At 37.6% G+C, this 20,109-nt stretch overlaps 1 protein-coding gene across 2 annotated transcripts in view; it reads left to right on the top strand.

Moving 5' to 3' along the window:
• ADAMTSL1 (ADAMTS like 1) overlaps positions 1 to 20,109 on the top strand; it is a 413,510-nt gene that overhangs the window by 281,915 nt on the left and 111,486 nt on the right. For both annotated transcript variants that reach the window (XM_090131351.1, XM_090131350.1), the window contains exons 6-8: positions 9,750 to 9,876; positions 15,282 to 15,356; positions 17,804 to 17,961. In XM_090131351.1, coding sequence (XP_089987477.1) covers positions 9,750 to 9,876; positions 15,282 to 15,356; positions 17,804 to 17,961 — 360 coding nt within the window. The remainder of the gene's footprint in view (positions 1 to 9,749; positions 9,877 to 15,281; positions 15,357 to 17,803; positions 17,962 to 20,109) is intronic.

Raw genomic sequence — 20,109 nt, 5'->3', positions numbered from 1 at the left:
CCCTTGTCCTATCACTCGTAAACAGCCATCCCCCCTCCTGTTTATATGCTCCCTTCAAGCACTGGAAAGTTGCAATGAGGTCTCCCCATCTACCCATGTAAAAAGATAGTCTCACTCCTGTTTATAAACTGTTAAATACTGGAAAGCTGCAGTGCGGTTTGCCTGGACCTTTCTCTTCTCCAGACTAAACAAGCCAAGCTCCCTTATCTTGTCTTCATAGCAGAGGTGCTCCAGTCATCTTTGTGGCCTCTTCTGGGCCCTCTTCAAAAGCTCCACATCTTTCATCTGTTGTGGGCCAAAGAGCTGGATGCAGTAGCTTAGATGGGGCTCACAAGGACATTCACCTCCATTGCCCTACTGGCCACCCTTCTTTTGATGCAGCCCAAAATACTATTATGTACTCATGATAACTTTTCCATCTTCCAGGTCCCTAATTCCATCTCCGCAGGGATTCTTTTAAGGAGTTCTTCTCTCAGTATGTATACATATCTAGGATTGCCCTGGGCCATGGCCTGTTACATTCTCAGAAGCAGTTTCTGAAGTTATGAATGGTGAAAGAGTTAGTTTCAAAGGCTTTTGTGTGCCTCAGTATTCTTTCCCTAAAAGATGCTTGTTTTCACTTGTATTGGCAAATATGCATTTGTTCACAAGATTTAGAAATTACAATATCCCTTTCTCATGTTTTGTCTCCTAATTTTTCATGTTGTTTCGAGCTTTAAAATTACCAGTAGTTTAATGGCATATTTGTGGCCCTTTTCTTAACTACTGGTTATTTATCTGAAGTCTCTAAATGCTAGTCTCTTGCCAGTTAGATTCAGAAGATGATATTCAGAAAAAGAAAGCCACCTTTGAATGTCGAATTAGAAGAAGCTGTATAACTGAATCATTGATTGACTGAAGATTATGGTTAGATATTCCTGAAAAGATATTTACTTTATTTACAGAGCTAGTATATGGGAGAGGTTGTGTAGTTGCTGATTTGGCATTATGTCAAGAGGGCAGTTGACATAGCTCTGACAATTCAGGAGTCATGCAAGTTGTCAGAGTCTTATCTGATACCATATTACCTAAACATGAATTTCTCTTCTCTAAAGAGAGTGGATATTTTTGGTTTTTTTTACATTTCGCCTTTGTTCTTTGTGTTTAAAACCAAACCAAACCAAAACAAACAAACAAACAAACAAAAAACTAAGAAAAAATGGGAATAATTTTTAAGCATTGTTTTCCTCTTTCAGGTGTTTTATCTTTGAAATCCATAGATGACAGTTTGAGTAACCATTTTTCAAATGAGAAATTTTCTTACATACTCCTAACAATTTTAAATTGGTTTCTCCATGCATATCTTTGTTATCTTAGTAATTTTCTCTTCCTTCTTTTTTAAAGAAGTATAGAATACTTCAAGGCAATTCCAGGTTTGAGGAAGGAGGCCAGAATTATCTCCTGCCTAGGAAGAAAAAAGCCAACATTTTTAAACCCTGCAAAATTCATTGCTGTAATTTTAGTGACTGTGCTCATCCACACCTGCTATCATTAGCAATATGGCATATTATCTAACTGAAAATTCTTAAAGGAATTTCCAAAACAAGATTGTTACCTGTGCTGCTGCTTTACTTTCAAGAGGACTGAAAGTACCCATCATTTACCCTTTTGATGGCAGTGTCAAGAAATGAATAGCCTTTATGCCATTAGTTCTCTGCAGTCATATATTGTATATTCATTTACAGGCATTGTCCATTATAGACAGTGTCCCCCTATAACAGGTTTCACTAATGATCGTTTTTGTCTGCCAAGACTATCACAGAAGTCAGCTTAAAACAAAGGAAAACACTGGGGAAAAAAAGTCTAGGTATTTACATGTTGCCAGGATTTCAGTCTTCAGTCGTTCAGCTATTTCTGGCGCCTGTTTATAGCTGTCATTTTTTTTTCTTTTCTATGCTGTAAGAACTCCCAAAGAAACATGAAAAAGGTGTAATAATGACTTATTATTTAGGCAAAAAGGATGGCTATTTTCTCCCACACATGCAGAAGACATTGTAACAGGAAAAGTTCTAAGTTTTCTTTCAGCTTAGCTCAGCCTTTTGGCCTGATAATGGCTTTGCAGTTTCTTATGTCTGCACAAAACTCCTGGATGTAAATCCTGAAAATGAATCTGTATTTTGTTTGGAGTGTACTGAAACCTAGATCCCTTCTGTTCAGAAAGTATTTCAGAAAATACTGAATTCTTGGCTTCTGATGGTCAGCTACTTTTGAGCTCAACAGCTGTTTGAGCTTTTTGTCTGATTTTGTCCTATACTGTCCATCTCATATTATGTGAATAGCAAATCTGAATTTTGTTTTGTTCATAAGCACCATTATTCTGAGATTAGAAAAGTAGGATTGTTATTCCAGCACACAAATATGTGTGGGATATAGAACTCACAAGTGTTACAGCCAAATGCTTATGTTGCTGTTGTGCCAGGTAACAACATTTTTGTGGCAAAGAATGGCAAGAAGGTGGGTATGTTTACTGTGTGAAAGAATCTGCATTTACATTATTAGAAGTTCGCTCCCCAGCCCTGCCCTGAGCTATCTGTTTTCCACTTTATGGTCCAAGAGAGATTGGCACCACTGCAGAGACATTTTATTCTATTATTTCAGCAGAAACAATAACTGTTATTACTCCCAAGGAGACAAACTGTCTAATGTGAATAGTGTGCTTCATCAGCAGCGCACACCTGCCTTTGCCAAGGCAAAGCATATGATAATTTGGGGGTTTAAAAAAAAAAAAAAGAAAAAAAAAAAAAGAGGAAACTAGGAAACTTGAAAGAGCTAACTGGAAACCTGCTACAAATATCACAAAGCATCTATGTTCGTGTATCTCCTTAGCATATCTAAAATCCTGAGGTGCATGGAGTGACACAGGAGGATTAAAGCTATGTGAAGATGGCAGGATGTCCACTGACAGGGCTGTTTTGAGTGCCTCCACCAAAACCAAAACATAGTTTTCCCTGAAGACACTGACAAGTCTTCCTGTTTTCATGAAGATCTGGGACAGTGTGAAGCTGCAGGCCTCTTAGGTAGTCTCTGCTGTCATCCCACTGGCACTACGTGAGTCTTATTGTGGAGCCTTTACTTCTCTTTTCCCACTGAGAAGCAGCCTGGAATGCCATGTAGACTAAGCAGTTTCAGCAGTGCTTTGGGAGTTTCTAAAATAATAGATCACTAGGTGAAGTCTATCCCTTGATAGACTTGATATCCTCATTTATCCAGGCCAACAGAGACAAGGTTCCTCAAGAAAAGAAGTCTGAATATGAAGCTTGTGCACCCAACAGAAAAGAGGTCTAAGCATCAGTATCAAGCATGCCATGAGGTCATGCAAGAGCTGACAAAGGATGACAGTCAAACATTATGGGTCACAAGAGCCAATTAAGTGCTTTTAGATTTTAGTGATTCATAGTCTGAGAAAAGATAGTGGGTCCAGAAGGCAGACTTCACAGAATTTACTTTTCATTTCTCAAGAACTCATTCTGATACTTAAAGATAGTTAAGAACACTTAAGGAGAATTCCCTTAATGAGTTCAGATTTATGATGGCCTTCACAATCATCTTCTGCTGTAGTATTCTCACTCTCTTTCACAAAACCTGGCAAATGTTTCCCTTGGAAATGCTAAATATACTATCCATTCAGATTATATGTGCTAGTCTTTTATAGAAAATCAAGTATCTCAATGGTAACCTGCTATAAAGCTCTACTATCTAAAAAAAATCAGAGTTTTTTGTTCTTCTCCATCAGTGACAGCATGGGCACTCAGAAACTCATTCTTACTCTGGCAGAACGTGGGCAAATGAACCCAATTCAACAAAAACACAGAGAAATCTTAGTGAGATGGATCAGGGAAGACAAATAATCACAAAAACCTCTTTTTCTTATGTGACAGGTTTTCTCTTGTTATCTGTCTATAAACTCTTTGATCTTAACTCTGTTTAAACATTGCTTTTTACAGAATGACAGCCTCTGGATTTCTATACCATCAGGGAATGAACTAGATATGGCTTTGTTTCCAGGTCTGTGAGCTCACTTATGTTGGCCCAAACAGTAAATTGGTTGTTTATATATGACCAAATCTGCAAAATTCAATCTTTTTTTTTATGTAGGAAAATTACTTATAATGAAATTTGCCTATAAGGATAGGAGTTGCCTTGTTCAAACATCCAAGATTTTAATGTATCTATAAATTCTCATTTAGAAGTTCCAGCTTTTAAATGGATTTAATTACTTCTTTTTAAATCATGGGTGGTTTCAGAATGAGGTTACATTTGTTCTTTTCCCTGAGGGAATCTGAGAAATAGGCATTTCTCTTGAGATCTTTCTGCTGTTAGGTGTCTGCTACCTTTGTGCTTTTAGGGTTATGGTTGAATCACTAAACTCAGCAGCTCATGCATTGTGTTAAACATGCTGCTGGGACGATGTTCCATTAAGGTCATCATCTAGGTTTAAAAATAGTAATAACAGAGAACTATGACTGGCCTGAAATGCTAGGCTGATGGGGTAGATACCAGACAGGATTGCAAATCAGTTCCACCAAATTACTGAGTTGGCCAGCCACGTGCTTATTGTGCAGGATGGTGGATCTCAGTCTGAAAAGTAAGGTATTATTTTTTAAAAACTTGGCTACCAATCAGTGATTAGAGTTTGTTTATGCTGCCTGTTGTAAGTTGTACTTGGCTCATGTGCCAAACAAGTACATTGCTTGCACATGTTACTGGGCCTACTGTTACCAAGCACAGTTATGAATTGCCTTGCCATTGTGAAACTCATCCTTCAGTCTATGGTTATGATTGCTGCCTGTGCTACGGTGGCAACTAAATTGTGTGTGACATAAGAGGATCCAGCCTGGGCCTTGATGCTGCACAACAGCATGCCTGTCACTTAATGGCATCAAGTACAGAGGCAAGCTGTATTAGGTAAATGGTGAGGGTGGGCACAACATATAGGTGGACCAAAAGGCAGATAAATCTGCAACAAGGGCTGAGACTCTATATCACAGACACCAGTTTGGTTCCAGCTTGCCATACAGCCTGGAGCTTGTTCTCTCCACAATAATTTAAAGAATACAACAGCTCTTCACTCAGATTGTAAAATGGTGTTTTGGACCCAGTTGAAACAGTGGCTCAAATCCAAAACTTTCTTCAGCTGAGCAGTGACAATCTACACAATTCTTAGATTGAGCCCCACATTAGTATGGATGTGAAGGGCAACTTTGTTTTTCTCAGATTCTCAGAACTACTTGTGTTTGAACTGTAGACATGCCCTTTGAAAAACAGAGAGATTTATTTATAATTGGCTAGATTTGCAAGCTTGCTTTATTACATTATTTCCTGCCCAGGGTTTCTTAATACTGAATAGAAATGATTATGAAAACTTCTTACTTCAGGGCATTTCCAGGCTAGCAGGGCTGAAGCAGAACCTGTCATTGCTGGTCCAGTTTTATTTCTGGAAAAATCTGCTGAACTGAGGCAAAGTTCAAATCCAGAAGGGGAACACATACACGCATAACATTCATGCATGCACTTCGTGAGTTTGTTCCAATCTCTCTGTCGTTGAACTTTCAGCTGTAAGCCTTTAAACTGTACATAAGCAGTGCTGTTAACTTGATAACTTTTTTTTCTGTAACTTTTTTTTTTTGTAAAACAAATCTTGTAAAAATTAATTTATTTATGTACCTAGGAGTCAGGAATACCCCTGCTTTTCTATTTTGCCAACTTACTGGCTGTCAGTGGAGTAAAACTGGGATGGGGGGAGAATCAAACTCAGCATGTAGTGTGGGACTTCAGCCTAAAATGTAATATGGAATCTTTACCTCTGAGTTGAGCTGTGATATCTTATGCCAGAAAAGAATACAGGCTCAGCCAACTGAGGATTAGCTGTTATTATTCTGGCTTTTTGTTGCTAACTTTTTTATGTAAACCCGTAAGGAGAATAGAAGTCAGCTCACTTGAGAAAGTACACTGTCATAGGATGAGATGATCAAGAACTGGTCAGGGAGCTGCTGCTATCCTGTGATTTCCTCATTCTGGTACTGCATGATTGACATCTTCCACACACCATGAAAAGTCTGAGACCTCCAGAGCTCTGCTTCATCAGCTTCACTGCTGTTTAGATATTTAACCACAGCTTAATGGGAGCACCTTTAGAAATACATAAAAGTTTCATCCAAAGTCTTTTGGACTTATAGGTGTATTTACTTGATTTTAACAGGGTTTGGATTAGGCTGTCAGGGAACTGAGCAGAGCTGCTTCTGACATTTTGTGCGGTAACAATCTGCTGTTCAAGCCTCTGACCACACTCTGACTATTTGAAACTCCAAAGATTTCAGTGTGGAAAATCTGTGCTTCATTACCCTGCTTAAAGTGGAAGAAGAGTAAAGTGTAATAAAAATGAGTATGAAAACTGCTTACTTCAGAACATTTCTAGACACAATGGGTTGTAGTAATCCATTTTTTTCCTGGTGGGGGCTTTCTTCCCAGCACTTTATGGATCGAAAAATGTTTCATTTCCCTAAACCCCCCAGGATATATTAAGACTAAAATGCATTGGAAAAGGAAGTTTCCATCCCACAGAAACTTCAGAATTTCAACATTGGTTCCAGTTTCAAACTCAGATGAGAATTTGACATTTCAAAGCTTTTCAGGGAGTGAAATATTCCTCAGACAAATTGATTCACAAATGTTGAAATGTTATTTCAATCTGTGTCCACCAAGCCATTGATCTGAGCTGTGGACTGAAGGCACAATATCCCTATTCGCTTCTTTGCCTACTAACCCAGCAGTATCTTCCTGGAGCTTCTTTTCATAATGACTCTTCAACAACTCCTAGTCAAATCCATTAATAGGTCAGTGGTTTGCAAGAAAAGTAGGCTTTTCTAGCTCTGCTGCTTAAGTTAACCTACTTTTTCTGACAGGTAGATCTCACCCAGTAGGCTGTATCTTGAGCATCATCCATTCCAATCACCATTCCAAAACCTATTTTCTATGTTTCGTTCATGCTGTGAGAAGATGTTGCAAGAAACGCCTCTGCCTTCCTTGCTGATTCACTGTTCATAGAGACATATTATTATTCCCCTCATAAACAGTACTTTAATTTTTCTCTGTCTAACTTTATTTTCATAAGAGTGCAGCCTATATACTACTTTCTTCTAAGAGCTACTAAGAAGCAATGTAAAGATTTGAAGTAATGTTTTTGATTCTGAAACATGTAGGAATCCATTGCAAATAATACTAAGCCTTTTGCTGGGTGCAATCCTCTCCAAATGACTGAAAAAGGATTTGCCTCAGTAGTCAAGGGGAAAAAAAAAAAAAAAAGCCATAAGTGGGGAAGTTTTTAAGTTGGATTTTTTATTTTTTTTAATTTCAGACATTAGTTCAGCTAATCACTCATAAAGATTTGTTCACGAAAATACAACATGTATTCCCAGAGCTCTGGATATCTATTAGAATAGATAATCTAATGGTGCTAACTAAAAATCAGCCCATAAACCCTAGGGCAAAAGTAAATTTATTTCATTTTATCAAAGTTTCTAAAAGTATACGGTTATTTGAGAGATTTTACATAGCACAGGAACATGTTCATGTTCATGTACATACTATTAAAATTTTGATATTCACAAGAGATCTCCATTTTGTTTAATACTTCCATTTGAAATACAAACATTTTCCATAAAATAAGGATTTTTATGCCATGAAGAGTGGATATCTGTTTCAAAAAGAACAGTGAGCCTCAGTATAACTTTGTTTAAAATCTGAGATTTTCCTAGTGGTTAAATCTGCTAGTTGTGACCTAGCCTAAAATAGCTCGATTTATGAATAAACTTTAATCTGAGCACAGACCATGGTAACGTGTGAGTTGATGATTCAGAAAGCTAAAAAGTCTTTAATGTCGGGAAGGCTCATACTGAGTTTCATGTCCCGCTCTTTTTACATTCAGGCAATTCACATGTTCTTTTCAAAATGGGTAAAAGCATGTAGATTTGGACACCATTGAGGACTGAATCACTGAATGAATATAAACTATGCTATGGACAGGTATGGAAGGGAATTTTGGCCTTTCCACTGATATCTGTTGTCTTCAGGAGAACTTTTCTCACTCAAAGTGCTAGTGAACTCTAGTAATGCACTTGAAGGAAAGTCATCTGAGTTGGTGGCATAGTGTCAGACTGTTTACAGGCCACGCAAATATTTTCTTTGTAAAACATTCATGACAATAAAGCAAATCACTCTCTCTATGAAAAAGGTGGTTCATTTCTTGTGTGATATTCAGAAAAGTAAATCTAACATGATATCTCTGATGGATTACATATATACGCATATCTGGAAGATTTGAATGGAGTAGTCACAGTCAAGATAATCTTAACTTTGGTTCAGCTACCTAAGCATAATGTGCCATGGTGGTTTTAATATGGTAAAGTATCTCCTGCAGTCTTGGTGTGACCAGTTTTTTAGAGAAATGTATCATTTTTACATGACTATTATTCCCTTAGCCTTCATTAGTTCCTTTGGAGACCTTATAATATAAGGTACAAGAATGAGACTGTTGACCCAGTCCCGAATGAGTAGAATTGGGAAAAGTCAAACCTACAATGTTTGAAATTCAATTAAATATGATATCAATGTGATAGATAACTGAGGAAAATGTTATTGTATCACTAGTAAATAATAGTGATGTTACAAATGGGAATAGAGTTTGCTAAAAGGAGATACTAAGTATTAATTTAAGCCTACATTTTACAGGAAAATGCAGAGGAATTGTCAAAACCACAAGTACAGTGAGCTCTGGCAGTGATTTCCAATTGTGCCGTCACAGACTTGCACAAATAAGACAAGTTAGTCTGAATGTTCAAGTATGCAAGTTATACATACAGCTTTTAAGAGCCTGGAGGATAAGTACCTTATATGCTCATAAGTGTTTCTAAGACTCAGCTATCTGATTTTAACTGAACCTCACAGATGCAGGGAATTTTAAAGTTGAAATATGCACTTTATTTTAAATTCCCTGTGTATATATATTTTCTCTGGCTTTATATATATAAGTTATTTAATTTCAAACGTATTTAATAATAATAAATTTATATTTCATTCACCTAGGGTCTATATAAATTTGTGAATTTAGAGGCCTAGATTATCTGTGCAAGTTTTAAAATTTTGAACAGAACAATTTACACATAAGTTTAAAACCAGTTTCAGTATCTGATTCTGAGTTATTTTGTTTTAAACAGTCCTTCTTCTTTTATCAGTTCTTAAACAAAGTCTGAATGCAGGCTTGGACTGTGGGGAATGGGATTATTATCAAACATAATTAAAACCACACGTTATTTCCAACTGTATAGCAAAACTGCATAGTAAAATTTCTCTGAGATCTCAGACGTTACTATCAATAATCTTTGTTGCTCTGTGTTGCTCATTTGTTTTATACATCTGGTCTCTGAGTCTCTGTCTTCTTACCTACTTCACAGATATTTCTCCCTGAAACTGGAAGCATAGTTTCTGATGGACCCTGACCACAAACTGCTGATAATGCAAGGAAAAAAAACAAAAACAAAAAACAGCTATACTGCTTTCTCTCTCTGTACTGCAAAAGCTATTGAGTACTAACCTGCTCACTATCTTATGGGGATTCTGAGAGAGAAACTTGGTGGTAATTAGTAGCAGAGATGGATCAAGCAGTCAGAAAGCAGATGCTTATTTTAAAACTGCACATCTTTCTATCTTGCCAGATTGTTGGCTGTGACCGCCAGCTGGGAAGCACTGTCAAGGAAGATAACTGTGGGGTCTGCAATGGTGATGGGTCCACCTGCCGGCTGGTTCGAGGCCAGTATAAGTCCCAGTTCTCAGCAAATAAAAGTAAGCTGTTCCTTCTGGTAAAGTGCCATCTTCACTTCTTACTAAAATATATATTACTAGCATGTATCTTTCACCCCACTCTTCATCAGGCAGTTGAATGATCATGATCAGTCTAGATGTACTCATCATTTCTTCCCTGTTCAGGGAAGAATTCATGCTTGCTCACACTATAACTCTGACTGAAGGAATGGATAGACTGTTGTGGAGAGCCATCACCAATGTATTTCCTTTTTTTATTTCACTACCTTGGAATAAGCCAGAGAAATAGAAGAGCTAGCTTAGCGCCCTGCTAAGGCTGTATTAGCTGGCTGTGTGGAGCCCAGTCCATGCTGTACTGAAAAGTATCTTATCCTTCCCCCAGAGCAAAAAAGGAGTACTGAACAGGGATGGTGGTACCATCATACACACACATACACACACACAACATATACACACACAAAAAGGAAAGGAAAGAAAGGAAAAAAAAAATAGAAATGAAGAAAGAGGAGGAGAGGAGAGGAGAGGAGAGGAGAGGAGAGGAGAGGAGAGGAGAGGAGAGGAGAGGAGAGGAGAGGAGAGGAGAGGAGAGGAGAGGAGAGGAGAGGAGAGGAGAAGGGAGAGGAGAGGAGAGGAGAGGAGAGGAGAGGAGAGGAGAGGAGAGGAGAGGAGAGGAGAGGAGAGGAGAGGAGAGGAGAGGAGAGGAGAGGAGAGGAGAGGAGAGGAGAGGAGAGGAGAGGAGAGGAGAGGAGAGGAGAGGAGAGGAGAAGGGAGAGGAGAGGAGAGGAGAGGAGAAGGGAGAGGAGAGGAGAGGAGAGGAGAGGAGAGGAGAGGAGAGGAGAGGAGAGGAGAGGAGAGGAGAGGAGAGGAGAGGAGAGGAGAGGAGAGGAGAGGAGAGGAGAGGAGAGGAGAGGAGAGGAGAGGAGAGGAGAGGAGAGGAGAGGAGAGGAGAGGAATAATCCTCATAAAGGTTTGGATTTTTTTTTTTCTGGGACAAAGCTGAACTTTTGTGGACAAAGGGAGTAATTTGCAGAGATTTAGGAATGGAATTTCATGTCACTGTAGCTGTTCCCCCAGTGTGCACAGATTTAGAAATCTCCAGGCTGCTTGAGATTTGATAGTACTTGAAGATTTTTTCAGCAAATGTCTTTTCCTCCAGAAATAATTTATTATTTTTCAATTGCTTTGTAGTAAAACAGTGTTCCTTTCTTTTCTACTACTAATAAAGGCACTAATATGTTATGCACACTACTCACACAGGTTAATAAAATACAGTCCTCAGTCCCACTCATTTGCTATTAAAGAATGTTATGTAAGTAGAAGAGCAGAGGGCGTAGTCTCTAAGAGAAATGTGAAAAAAATGTTAGAGAATGGATTGTCCAGATACATTTGCTTTCAAAAATCATTGTGCAGAAATGAAGTAGATAATCAGATTGCGTGCACACTATGTGGTATTATTCTTTCTGAAAAGATGCATGTCATTTTGTGAATTTTGAATATAGCAAAAATAAACAGTCCTTTAAATTGGCTTTTTACCAATGTTAGGGTAGAGTTGCTTCAGATTTCTGTCACATGTGCACTAGTATGAATTCTTTATGAGGTTGCCCTCCAAAAAATATGTACTTCCTATGAAAAATGGGGGCATTTAAATTCTGAAAAGCCAAAAAAAAAAACTTTAAAAAGCTAAAAATCTAACCTGTGCGTATTTATTATGTTTATCTATACAGCAATAATTAGATACCCATCACTTTGATTCTTTTGTCTGTCTCATAGCTTCTTGTTTATTTGTATCTTTGAGTAAGTCTATAAAAACACTTCTGGTATCAGGACTTGATTTATTTCCTGAAATGATATTTGGTTTTCAATAGCTTAATTCCAAGTAATTTCTATAAAAAAATGCTTATTTCACAAGAATGATGTCTAATTTTTTCTTGCTATTAATTAGACATTAAAAGGTTTTGCAAGCCAGACTGAATGTCTCATAACTTCAGGAAAATCAGAAGAGATACTTTGCAGCAGTGACTAGACATCAGCAGAGATGTTCTATGAGATCACCTTGGATTTTTATTTACCCAACAAAGTTCAGAATTCATTTTCAAGGACTGTTCTAGGGAAATTGGACTGTGACTTTTATAGCAGTCCTGCTTCAGTAGTTTCTGAAATTATTTATATCTCAAAACTACCCCAGATAGAGTCTTGATTTCATCATACTGAATTCATTTTCTCTTGGTGGTTATATCCAGTTTCTATGTCTGTGCTGTTTATACCATGTCAGTGCATGGGAGAACAGTACTAGAAAGAAATTCATAAAGCTTTTAAACACTTAGCATTTGCCATGGGAACAGCTTCCTTAGTACTCACAGGAATAGAATATGTCTCCCAGTGGCCTCAGAAACAGAAGCATAGTAGGGAAAGAGGCAGTATGACTCCTATATTTTTATAAAAAAGAAAGCACCTGTTCCTGTGATTTTTTGTTGTTGTTGCTGTAGCTTCCCTTCCCTTCCCTTCCCTTCCCTTCCCTTCCCTTCCCTTCCCTTCCCTTCCCTTCCCTTCCCTTCCCTTCCCTTCCCTTCCCTGCCCTGCCCTGCCCTGCCCTGCCCTTCCCTTCCCTTCCCTGCTCCCCTCCCCTCCTCTTTCCCTTTCCCTTTCCCTTTCCCTTTCCCTTTCCCTTTCCCTTTCCCTTTCCCTTTCCCTTTCCCTTTCCCTTTCCCTTTCCCTTTCCCACTACTGAAGAAGACTACTTTAGAATTGAATTACAGAAGTTGCTGAAGCTGAATAAATATTTGTCAAATTGCTTTCGCCATGTTTGTCAAATATAGATGCAATTCTGGCTTTAAGTTCAGCACTGATAGTAATGGGAAAATAAAAATAAATATACACTTTTACCAAGGGAATTGATAGGTTTACCATTTGGACTAAATTCAAGTTCAGGATCTAAAATCAGAAGAAATGTATCTTTCAGGATATCTGATTCATGTGCCTGACATAACATTTGCTTAGATCCCTTCATCTTTTTCACAGCTCCAGGCCACTGTCCTCTCAGTTAGATAGGACTCCTCCTTTCTTTCCTGTATCTCTTCTGGAGAAAGCCAGCTCCCTGCTAACGTACTTCACACCTTTTCCCCAGAGTGTTCCACATAGCAGCTCCACAGTCTGCCTCCTCAGAAAATTACCCCTAAGCCCCCACTGCTTCTGTTTTGTGAAAACAGGAAGCACAGTGATAAGCAGAAATCTCACTGAGAATTCCTTTTCACATAAAGTGGGCCAGGATTTCAAATGCACAGCAACAAGATTAGGTGAAGTACAGTTCTAGCAGCACACAGAGGCAAAAGAGACATAAAAAGAACATACAATGCACAAGCTTGCATCACCTTTAAAATTCCTGGTTTTACTGTAACATTAAATTGAGTTATTAACTCTTGAGCACAGAGCCTATGACTGAGAGACCATCAATAATAATAAAGTCCTGTTTTTAACAAAGGTTTGTAAGAAGGCAATTAACACATTTTCTGGAAAAGCAGAATTATTGTTTTACCAAACTCATTCTAATAAACATGATATAAACAGCAAGGTGATGATATATTCATGTTTGTTGCCTTTTTTTTTCCCCGATTGGATTAAAGCCATTTATCCTACTTGGCATCATCTTGAATATTGGTGCCAAAGTGGCAGCAATAAAATAAACAGTAGAGTATCAGCGTTAATAAATTCTGGCAGACTTGAATGCTTGTTTTCTCAAAAAGAAAATTTGAAATCTGTATTAAAATGAAAGATGCCTGTTTTTGTTCATTATTGTGATAACAGCACAAACTGTGCTGAGGAGAGTTTAACTACATTGCTTCGGAAGTCTTAGGAAGCACTGGATCTTAATGGGAGCCAGGGTGAAATAGAGAGGTATTGATTACTTTTGAAATCCAGAAATGGTTATAAAGGAGTTCAGAAATACCTACAACAAGCACAGAGATTACTTACATGTCCTGTGATGTTCAGCAGTTTATCAGACTGTCTCTATGGCCACATTTATTTTGATATTAAAAGGCCACAGAAGCATCAGATATTTCATTATTTTCATAGCATTCTCCAAGATAAGAGTGTCAGAAATTCCTGGCACATAATTGAATTTAAAATTTAAGAGAGTTCTAGTTCATTCATTTGAAATATTATAGGTTTGGTTGAATGAACATATTGTTTTAGAGAAGTCCCGCTTTATTTTGTCCTTTTCCTGTTCCTTCCCTTTGCTCCTCAACTTAAAATTATATTAGTTACTATTTTGCTGGTGAGTGAGAATCCTGTTTAAATTAGTTGAAATAGTTTTCTGGTTTTGGAATAGTTCTTAGTTTCCTCTGGTATGTTTCTAAAAAGTCATGGTCATGGCTCACATCTTTGGTAAATAATGAACTTTGATGGGTTGAGTTAACCTGACAAAGTTACATGTTTCTTTGAAAGCAGAGCTACAGGTCTTGCTAGGGGAAGATTATGTGATACAAATGTGAGTACAGTTCTTATGAACAGACAGTGAAAGAGGAGTTGTTCTTCTCATGTGTACCAACTCCCCAAAAACCCTGTTAGTCATGCAATAGAAAGGACAGGGAAAGGTGAAGAGACAGTTTAAATCAGCAGATTAGACCAGGTCATTGTCCTCTGGACATCCAGTCCAGTAGCCTCGTTCAGAATTTGGAGTCTTTTCTAATTTCATGTCACACCTTCTCCTGTCTCCCTTCAGAACATTACTGAGGTTGCTAAATTTTAAGAAATGCTGACCAAATCAGCTTTCACAACACCACGCACTGAGCAGCTAGTTCACTCTCAGTTTACAAAGCTACAAGATCCCAAAGAGTCACAGGTACAAGATCTTGCTCTAAGACATGACAGTCTAATTGGCCTCTGTTTTTCAGTTAGTGTTTTTCTGTTAGTGAGGTGGAAAGGGAAGCAGAATTATAATAATTCTAGTCATTATCATAAAAGATGTGAAAGAGAAGGCAAGTGTGAGCAGTGGGAGATTGCCACGGAACATGGGTAATGGGTAATGGAGAAGCTGTAGATTCCAGCTGGGAAAGCTGAAGAGAAGGACAGTTTTGTTGAATATCAAAATAGACTTATGCTTTCGTGCTTCACCACAACAACCTGTTTAAGGACTTGGAAGGATCTTAAGTGGAACCATGGTGAAATAGATAGCTATTGGTTACTTTTGAAATAGTTGTAAATGAGTTGAGAATAAAGAAAATCAATGCACTTGAGTTCTTCAAAGTAGAAGATTTTTAATCATATTTAACAGGATTCTGTTTCAGAAATTTGTAGAGTTTTTTTTTTTTTTTCTTATTCCAGACACTGTTTTTCTGATTTTTTTTTAGACATCTGTTTCACTATTTATTTGAAAACTGATGGGAATTTCTGTTTGTTTACTTCATGAATTTTTACCTTCCCCACAGTGGTCGATACAGTAGTTGCTATTCCCTATGGAAGCAGGCATATTCGCCTCGTGCTGAAAGGACCCGATCATTTATGTAAGTAGAAAAAGTATACATTTGTTTAAGAAAGCCTTGCAAACCCGCAGTGCTCTGTTTATAGTGTGGTGTCTGGTTTCCCTCTCTGAAATCAATGATTTCGACACAGGGGTGAGTCCTGCCCTCAGAAGCTCTCCCTGGACCCAGCTACATCAGTGATACATGCTAATTTCAGAGCAAAGCCTGGCCAACATTTCAGAATCCTTTTCTCCTCGATAATTTTTCCGTCATTTCTGTTTGCTTATCCTTTGGCTGGCTTACTTGGTGCCAAGTTCCTTTGTTTAAAATTAATAAAATATATCCCACAGAGTGAAGAAATATTGAGGACAGTAAAGTATAAGCTTCCCTACAGCCAAGCGTAGCCATCAGCTGCCCACGACTTTAACACATGTTTCTGTTATGATAATCTCTTTCACTCCAGTAGATACACAGACACACAGAAAATTACAGTGAGAAGATCAACAGCAGTGTGCAGATGTCAGACCATGCACTTTAGGAGTGATGTTGCTCCAGAGAGTGAAGCCCCTTGACTGCTGCTAGCCCATCACTTGGTAGCTATAACACATTTTCCCTATTTTGCCTGACATGGAGCTGTACATCTCAGAAGTTCCTCTGGGAGAAGAGTCTAAGTACTTGAGAGTATGCAGGAAGAGCTGAAGGCAAATCCATTTCTTTCCTGGATAGAAACTCCCTGCAAAAGAATCTCTTACTTTCCAATGCAGTAGCTATTCACAAACTGCTCTTTTTTTTTTTTCATTGCCAGCAAACACAATAGTGTTAGTAAAAGGGATTTGCTTTAAGGAAAAAAAAAGAAAAAGCCACAAACCAATGCCCTCAGGCAGTACTGCATAACATCTCAGAAGCACAAATTATTGTCAGGCAAATAGGACTGCCTTTCTCCTTTTCCAAAACTCAGTAATGCCTTTCCTGCAGCAAGGACCAGTTAGAGCCCTATCTGCTTATCAGTATAAATACAATCATGAGAGTCAGCAAAATCACAAAATTATTCCCAGACTCCCTAGACTTTTTTCCCAAAATACTTAGGTGGAGTGGAAAGATAAGGGGTGGTTTATCTGTACTGCTCAGTGTACAGTACTTGTGTTCAGAAAGCAATAAGCATGCCATAGTCCTTTAATGATTGTTTAGATTTAAAGCCATGAATAACAATCATCAAATTACAGTTTATAAATTAAGAAAAAATATGTAATGTTTTTCTTAAAAGATTTGCATGTACTTCAGTTTTAAGTAGCCCTCTGGGCACGCCAGCACTGCTCCAGTAAGTTTGTTATTACTATCCCAGTAAATGATTTGCATTCTTATTTTCTTCCCTCTCTTTTTTTCTTGATATAGGCGTTCTCTTCCTAGGTAGAAAAAAATTCCTTTTTTTCATCTTTTTTTTTTTTTTTTTCCCCTGTGAAATTGACCTGTAAGACAGCTTAGAGAGAGATGAGATTTCAGGAGAGGCTAATCTAAAGCTGTCTTCACTCAGGCCATATCACGTTTCAGGACAAATAAGATTTGAATCAGCAAGGTCTGCCTGAGTCATTGCTTAAGATTTAGATGAACTGCTCTCTGTAAACATGAATAAGTCCAGATACGTCTCTTTCTTGTTTCAGACATCTCCATGAATCTTTCAGTTCAGCCATCAAAGGATTTTATATATGTATGAGCTACAGTCCATTTGGGGATGGGAGTATTTTGCCCTGTGAACTTTGGTTGTGGGAGAAGTCAACAGGAGGCCAATTACATATACACAAGTCTTAAAACCATCTTTATCCCTGGTGCATGCAGTCCTGTCCAGAAATAACTATAAAGCAAAGTGTATCACAAAGGAAAAGACTAGTCTTCCTGAAAACCAAGGAATTCATTAATATGGAGCAAATTCTTACTGACTGCCTCAGCAACATCCTTCTTGAGTTAATTCCCATGACCCACCCTGGAAACCAGCCTAATTACTGCTGTTATCTTCTTTTTCTTCTAATTGACAACTTAATACATACTGATGAAACTATTTCTCCCATTTACTCTCTCTCAAAATATTGTTCCATCACAGATTAATAGTAGGCCCCATTTATTTTAGACAATCTCTTAGTTACTTTTATCTAGAAAATGTTGTGTATAACTTTACAAATACATTTGAAAGGAATACAGCTTTTCATGACAAAATGCACCTTCACTTTGAATAATTATACAAAACAGCTTATTGGTGAACAGGTGAACATGCTTTAAGGAGTAATCTGAACTTGATGGGAAAGTTAACTTGATGGTGGAACAGGTCCACATTCTGATTATTAATTTCCATTTAAGAAATGATTTATGTAATCACTAATTTAGGAAAAAAATCTGCATCACTACCCTACCATTTTTATTTATTTATTCTGTTCTCAGTTACTGTTGTTTCAAATTATAATGCTCTGGATTCCTGTTAATTTGTTTGCATTTATCAGATTTGGAAACCAAGACTCTCCAAGGTGTTAAGAGTGAAAACAACCTCAGCTCCACAGGTTCCTTCATTGTGGACAATTCTAGCATTGACTTCCAGAAGTTTCCAGACAAGGAGATACTGAAAATATCTGGGCCTCTCACTGCAGACTTCACTATCAAGGTGAGGGTCATCAACCAAATGTGCTCCTTAAAGCAATATAAAATGACAAATGACACAAGATGTAGGAAAGAGATAAGAATTTATTTTTTTTTTAGTTTAATTTTCCAGTAGATACTTTTCACAACGCCAAATCCAGTTTGATTATTGAATTCTGTTTGTAATTCTTTATAACTAATTATCTGATGAAAGATTCATTGAACACTTTCAGAGAAGAGACCAAGATGAACTCACTGTAAGAAATATCAGATTACTTTAGAGACTGTATGCAGTTTGCTTAGTTTATGACAAAAAGAAAGAAAGTCCATTCTTTTTGTCCATAATTTGTGGGATTTATACCAGGATAATTACATAAAAGGCTATTAGAGAGTGGAGAATGGGATCCCCGACTTCCAAAGTAAATGGGATGACTTTGGTAGGAAAGTCATTGTGTCATTTCAGAGTTCTGCTTTGTGTTTCATTGGTAATAAGAATCAAATTGTTTCCTCCCATTAGACTATTTCTATTCTTCCAGGTAATATAAAACACATTGCTGGAAGCAATGCACACATTCCGTAGGAAAACACATAGAAAAATGAACAATTGGGAATTACAATAAAATAAATCCTTTTCCAGTAGGTCCAAAGAACCTGAAAGATTTCAGCTTTAAAACTGTAAAACCTATATCATGTCCAGGACTACATAGGTTTTCACTATGGACCCCAGAGGTAGATGATATTTGCTTTAACCTAAAGATGATGGCAGCTAGGAGTTTGAACAGTTAACTGCAAAAATCAGTAGTTCATGGGATTTGGCTGAGCTGGACTGGCATAGAATTTATCATTTTGAGTGTGAGCAGAGTGCTGTGGATTATCCTTTACCCTTCTTGGTATGATAGCAGCACAAAAATCAAGCAGAAATTATCAGGACTAGTTCTCAGAGAGAAGCCTGACCTGAAGAATGCAATCTTTTTTACTTCAAGCTCAGAATGAATATGCCTCAATAAAACATATGCTGATCACTTCAAAATATCCAAAATACTGTACTACAGATTATATCCAGATATTGAAAAATAGTGATGTAAACTGTGCTGCTTACTTTTCTTTACTTGTGCAGCTATGGATTAAGGCTGCCTGCTTAGTTAGAGCATACCTGTTGCTGTGGATCAGAGGCACTGAAATGTTATCAGGGGCAGGACTGTGATTCTGGTATTTACACTGTTCTCTTGTATGAGAGGGGAAAATAGCTTTATCCCTTGAAGCAAATCCTTCTCTATCAAAACAAGGTAAAGTATTGAAAAATTAGATAAAAGGCTTTACTGTGGTGCTAGCAGGATATTTTTGATATGAAGATTTACTTGCCTGAAAAACAGTTTTTACGTAAACAGATCTAGATGAATTTGTGGCTGGATCAGAGCTGTGATTTGAGGATTGTTATCTCCAGAATCACTGTTGTTCATTCTTTTTCATTTAATCCCGAATGCTCTCATTCAGTGAGGTCGAGTATACCTTGAAACAGCTCAGAAGTAGATTTGTAGATTATTTGTAACATAGAATGCTTTAAAATTGCAAGAAGATACTTCATGCTGCTCTTGTAGGATCTGAATTGTATATCTGCTAAAATTCTTGACTTTGTGTGCTATACACCTGACAGCCTTTTCACAAGAGATGTAAATAGTAAAAACAATTTAGTAAAACATCAGCTCATTTTTTTCTTTTTTTTTATGAAGTTGTTTTTTTTTTTTTTTTTTTTTTTTCCATTAAAAATTATCAGTTTTCATAAAATGTTGGTGAAATGAAGTTCAATTTCACTTGGAAGTCTTGCTGGCTGACAGTATGGCCTAAAGAACAGTGTAGTAATATCACGTAGTGAGTCTTGTGTTTCTCTGTCAGAACTACTATCAATCTTGATTTTACCAAGGTCACATATTCATGTGTCTGTCATGAAAAGCTTCCTCTGTCTGTACTGATCTGAATCTGATTCAGACAGAAAATAGAGAATCATGGAGTCATCACTTCCTTTTACATATCTGCAGAGTGAATTAAAACTCTCAGATGGGGTCTACAGATGACAGTATAAATTACTGACTGATTATTTAAACAACCAGCACTGTGAATTTGAACCACCTGAGGTAGAGGATTGCTGAAACAGGGATTGCCAGGGAAGAGTTAG

This window comes from Phasianus colchicus, chromosome Z (assembly GCF_987193195.1).
Source record: "Phasianus colchicus chromosome Z, bPhaCol1.hap1.1, whole genome shotgun sequence".
NCBI classification, from domain to species: Eukaryota; Metazoa; Chordata; class Aves; order Galliformes; family Phasianidae; genus Phasianus; species Phasianus colchicus.
The sequence above is the reverse complement of the archived record's forward strand: the minus strand, read 5'-3'. Positions and strand labels throughout refer to the sequence as shown.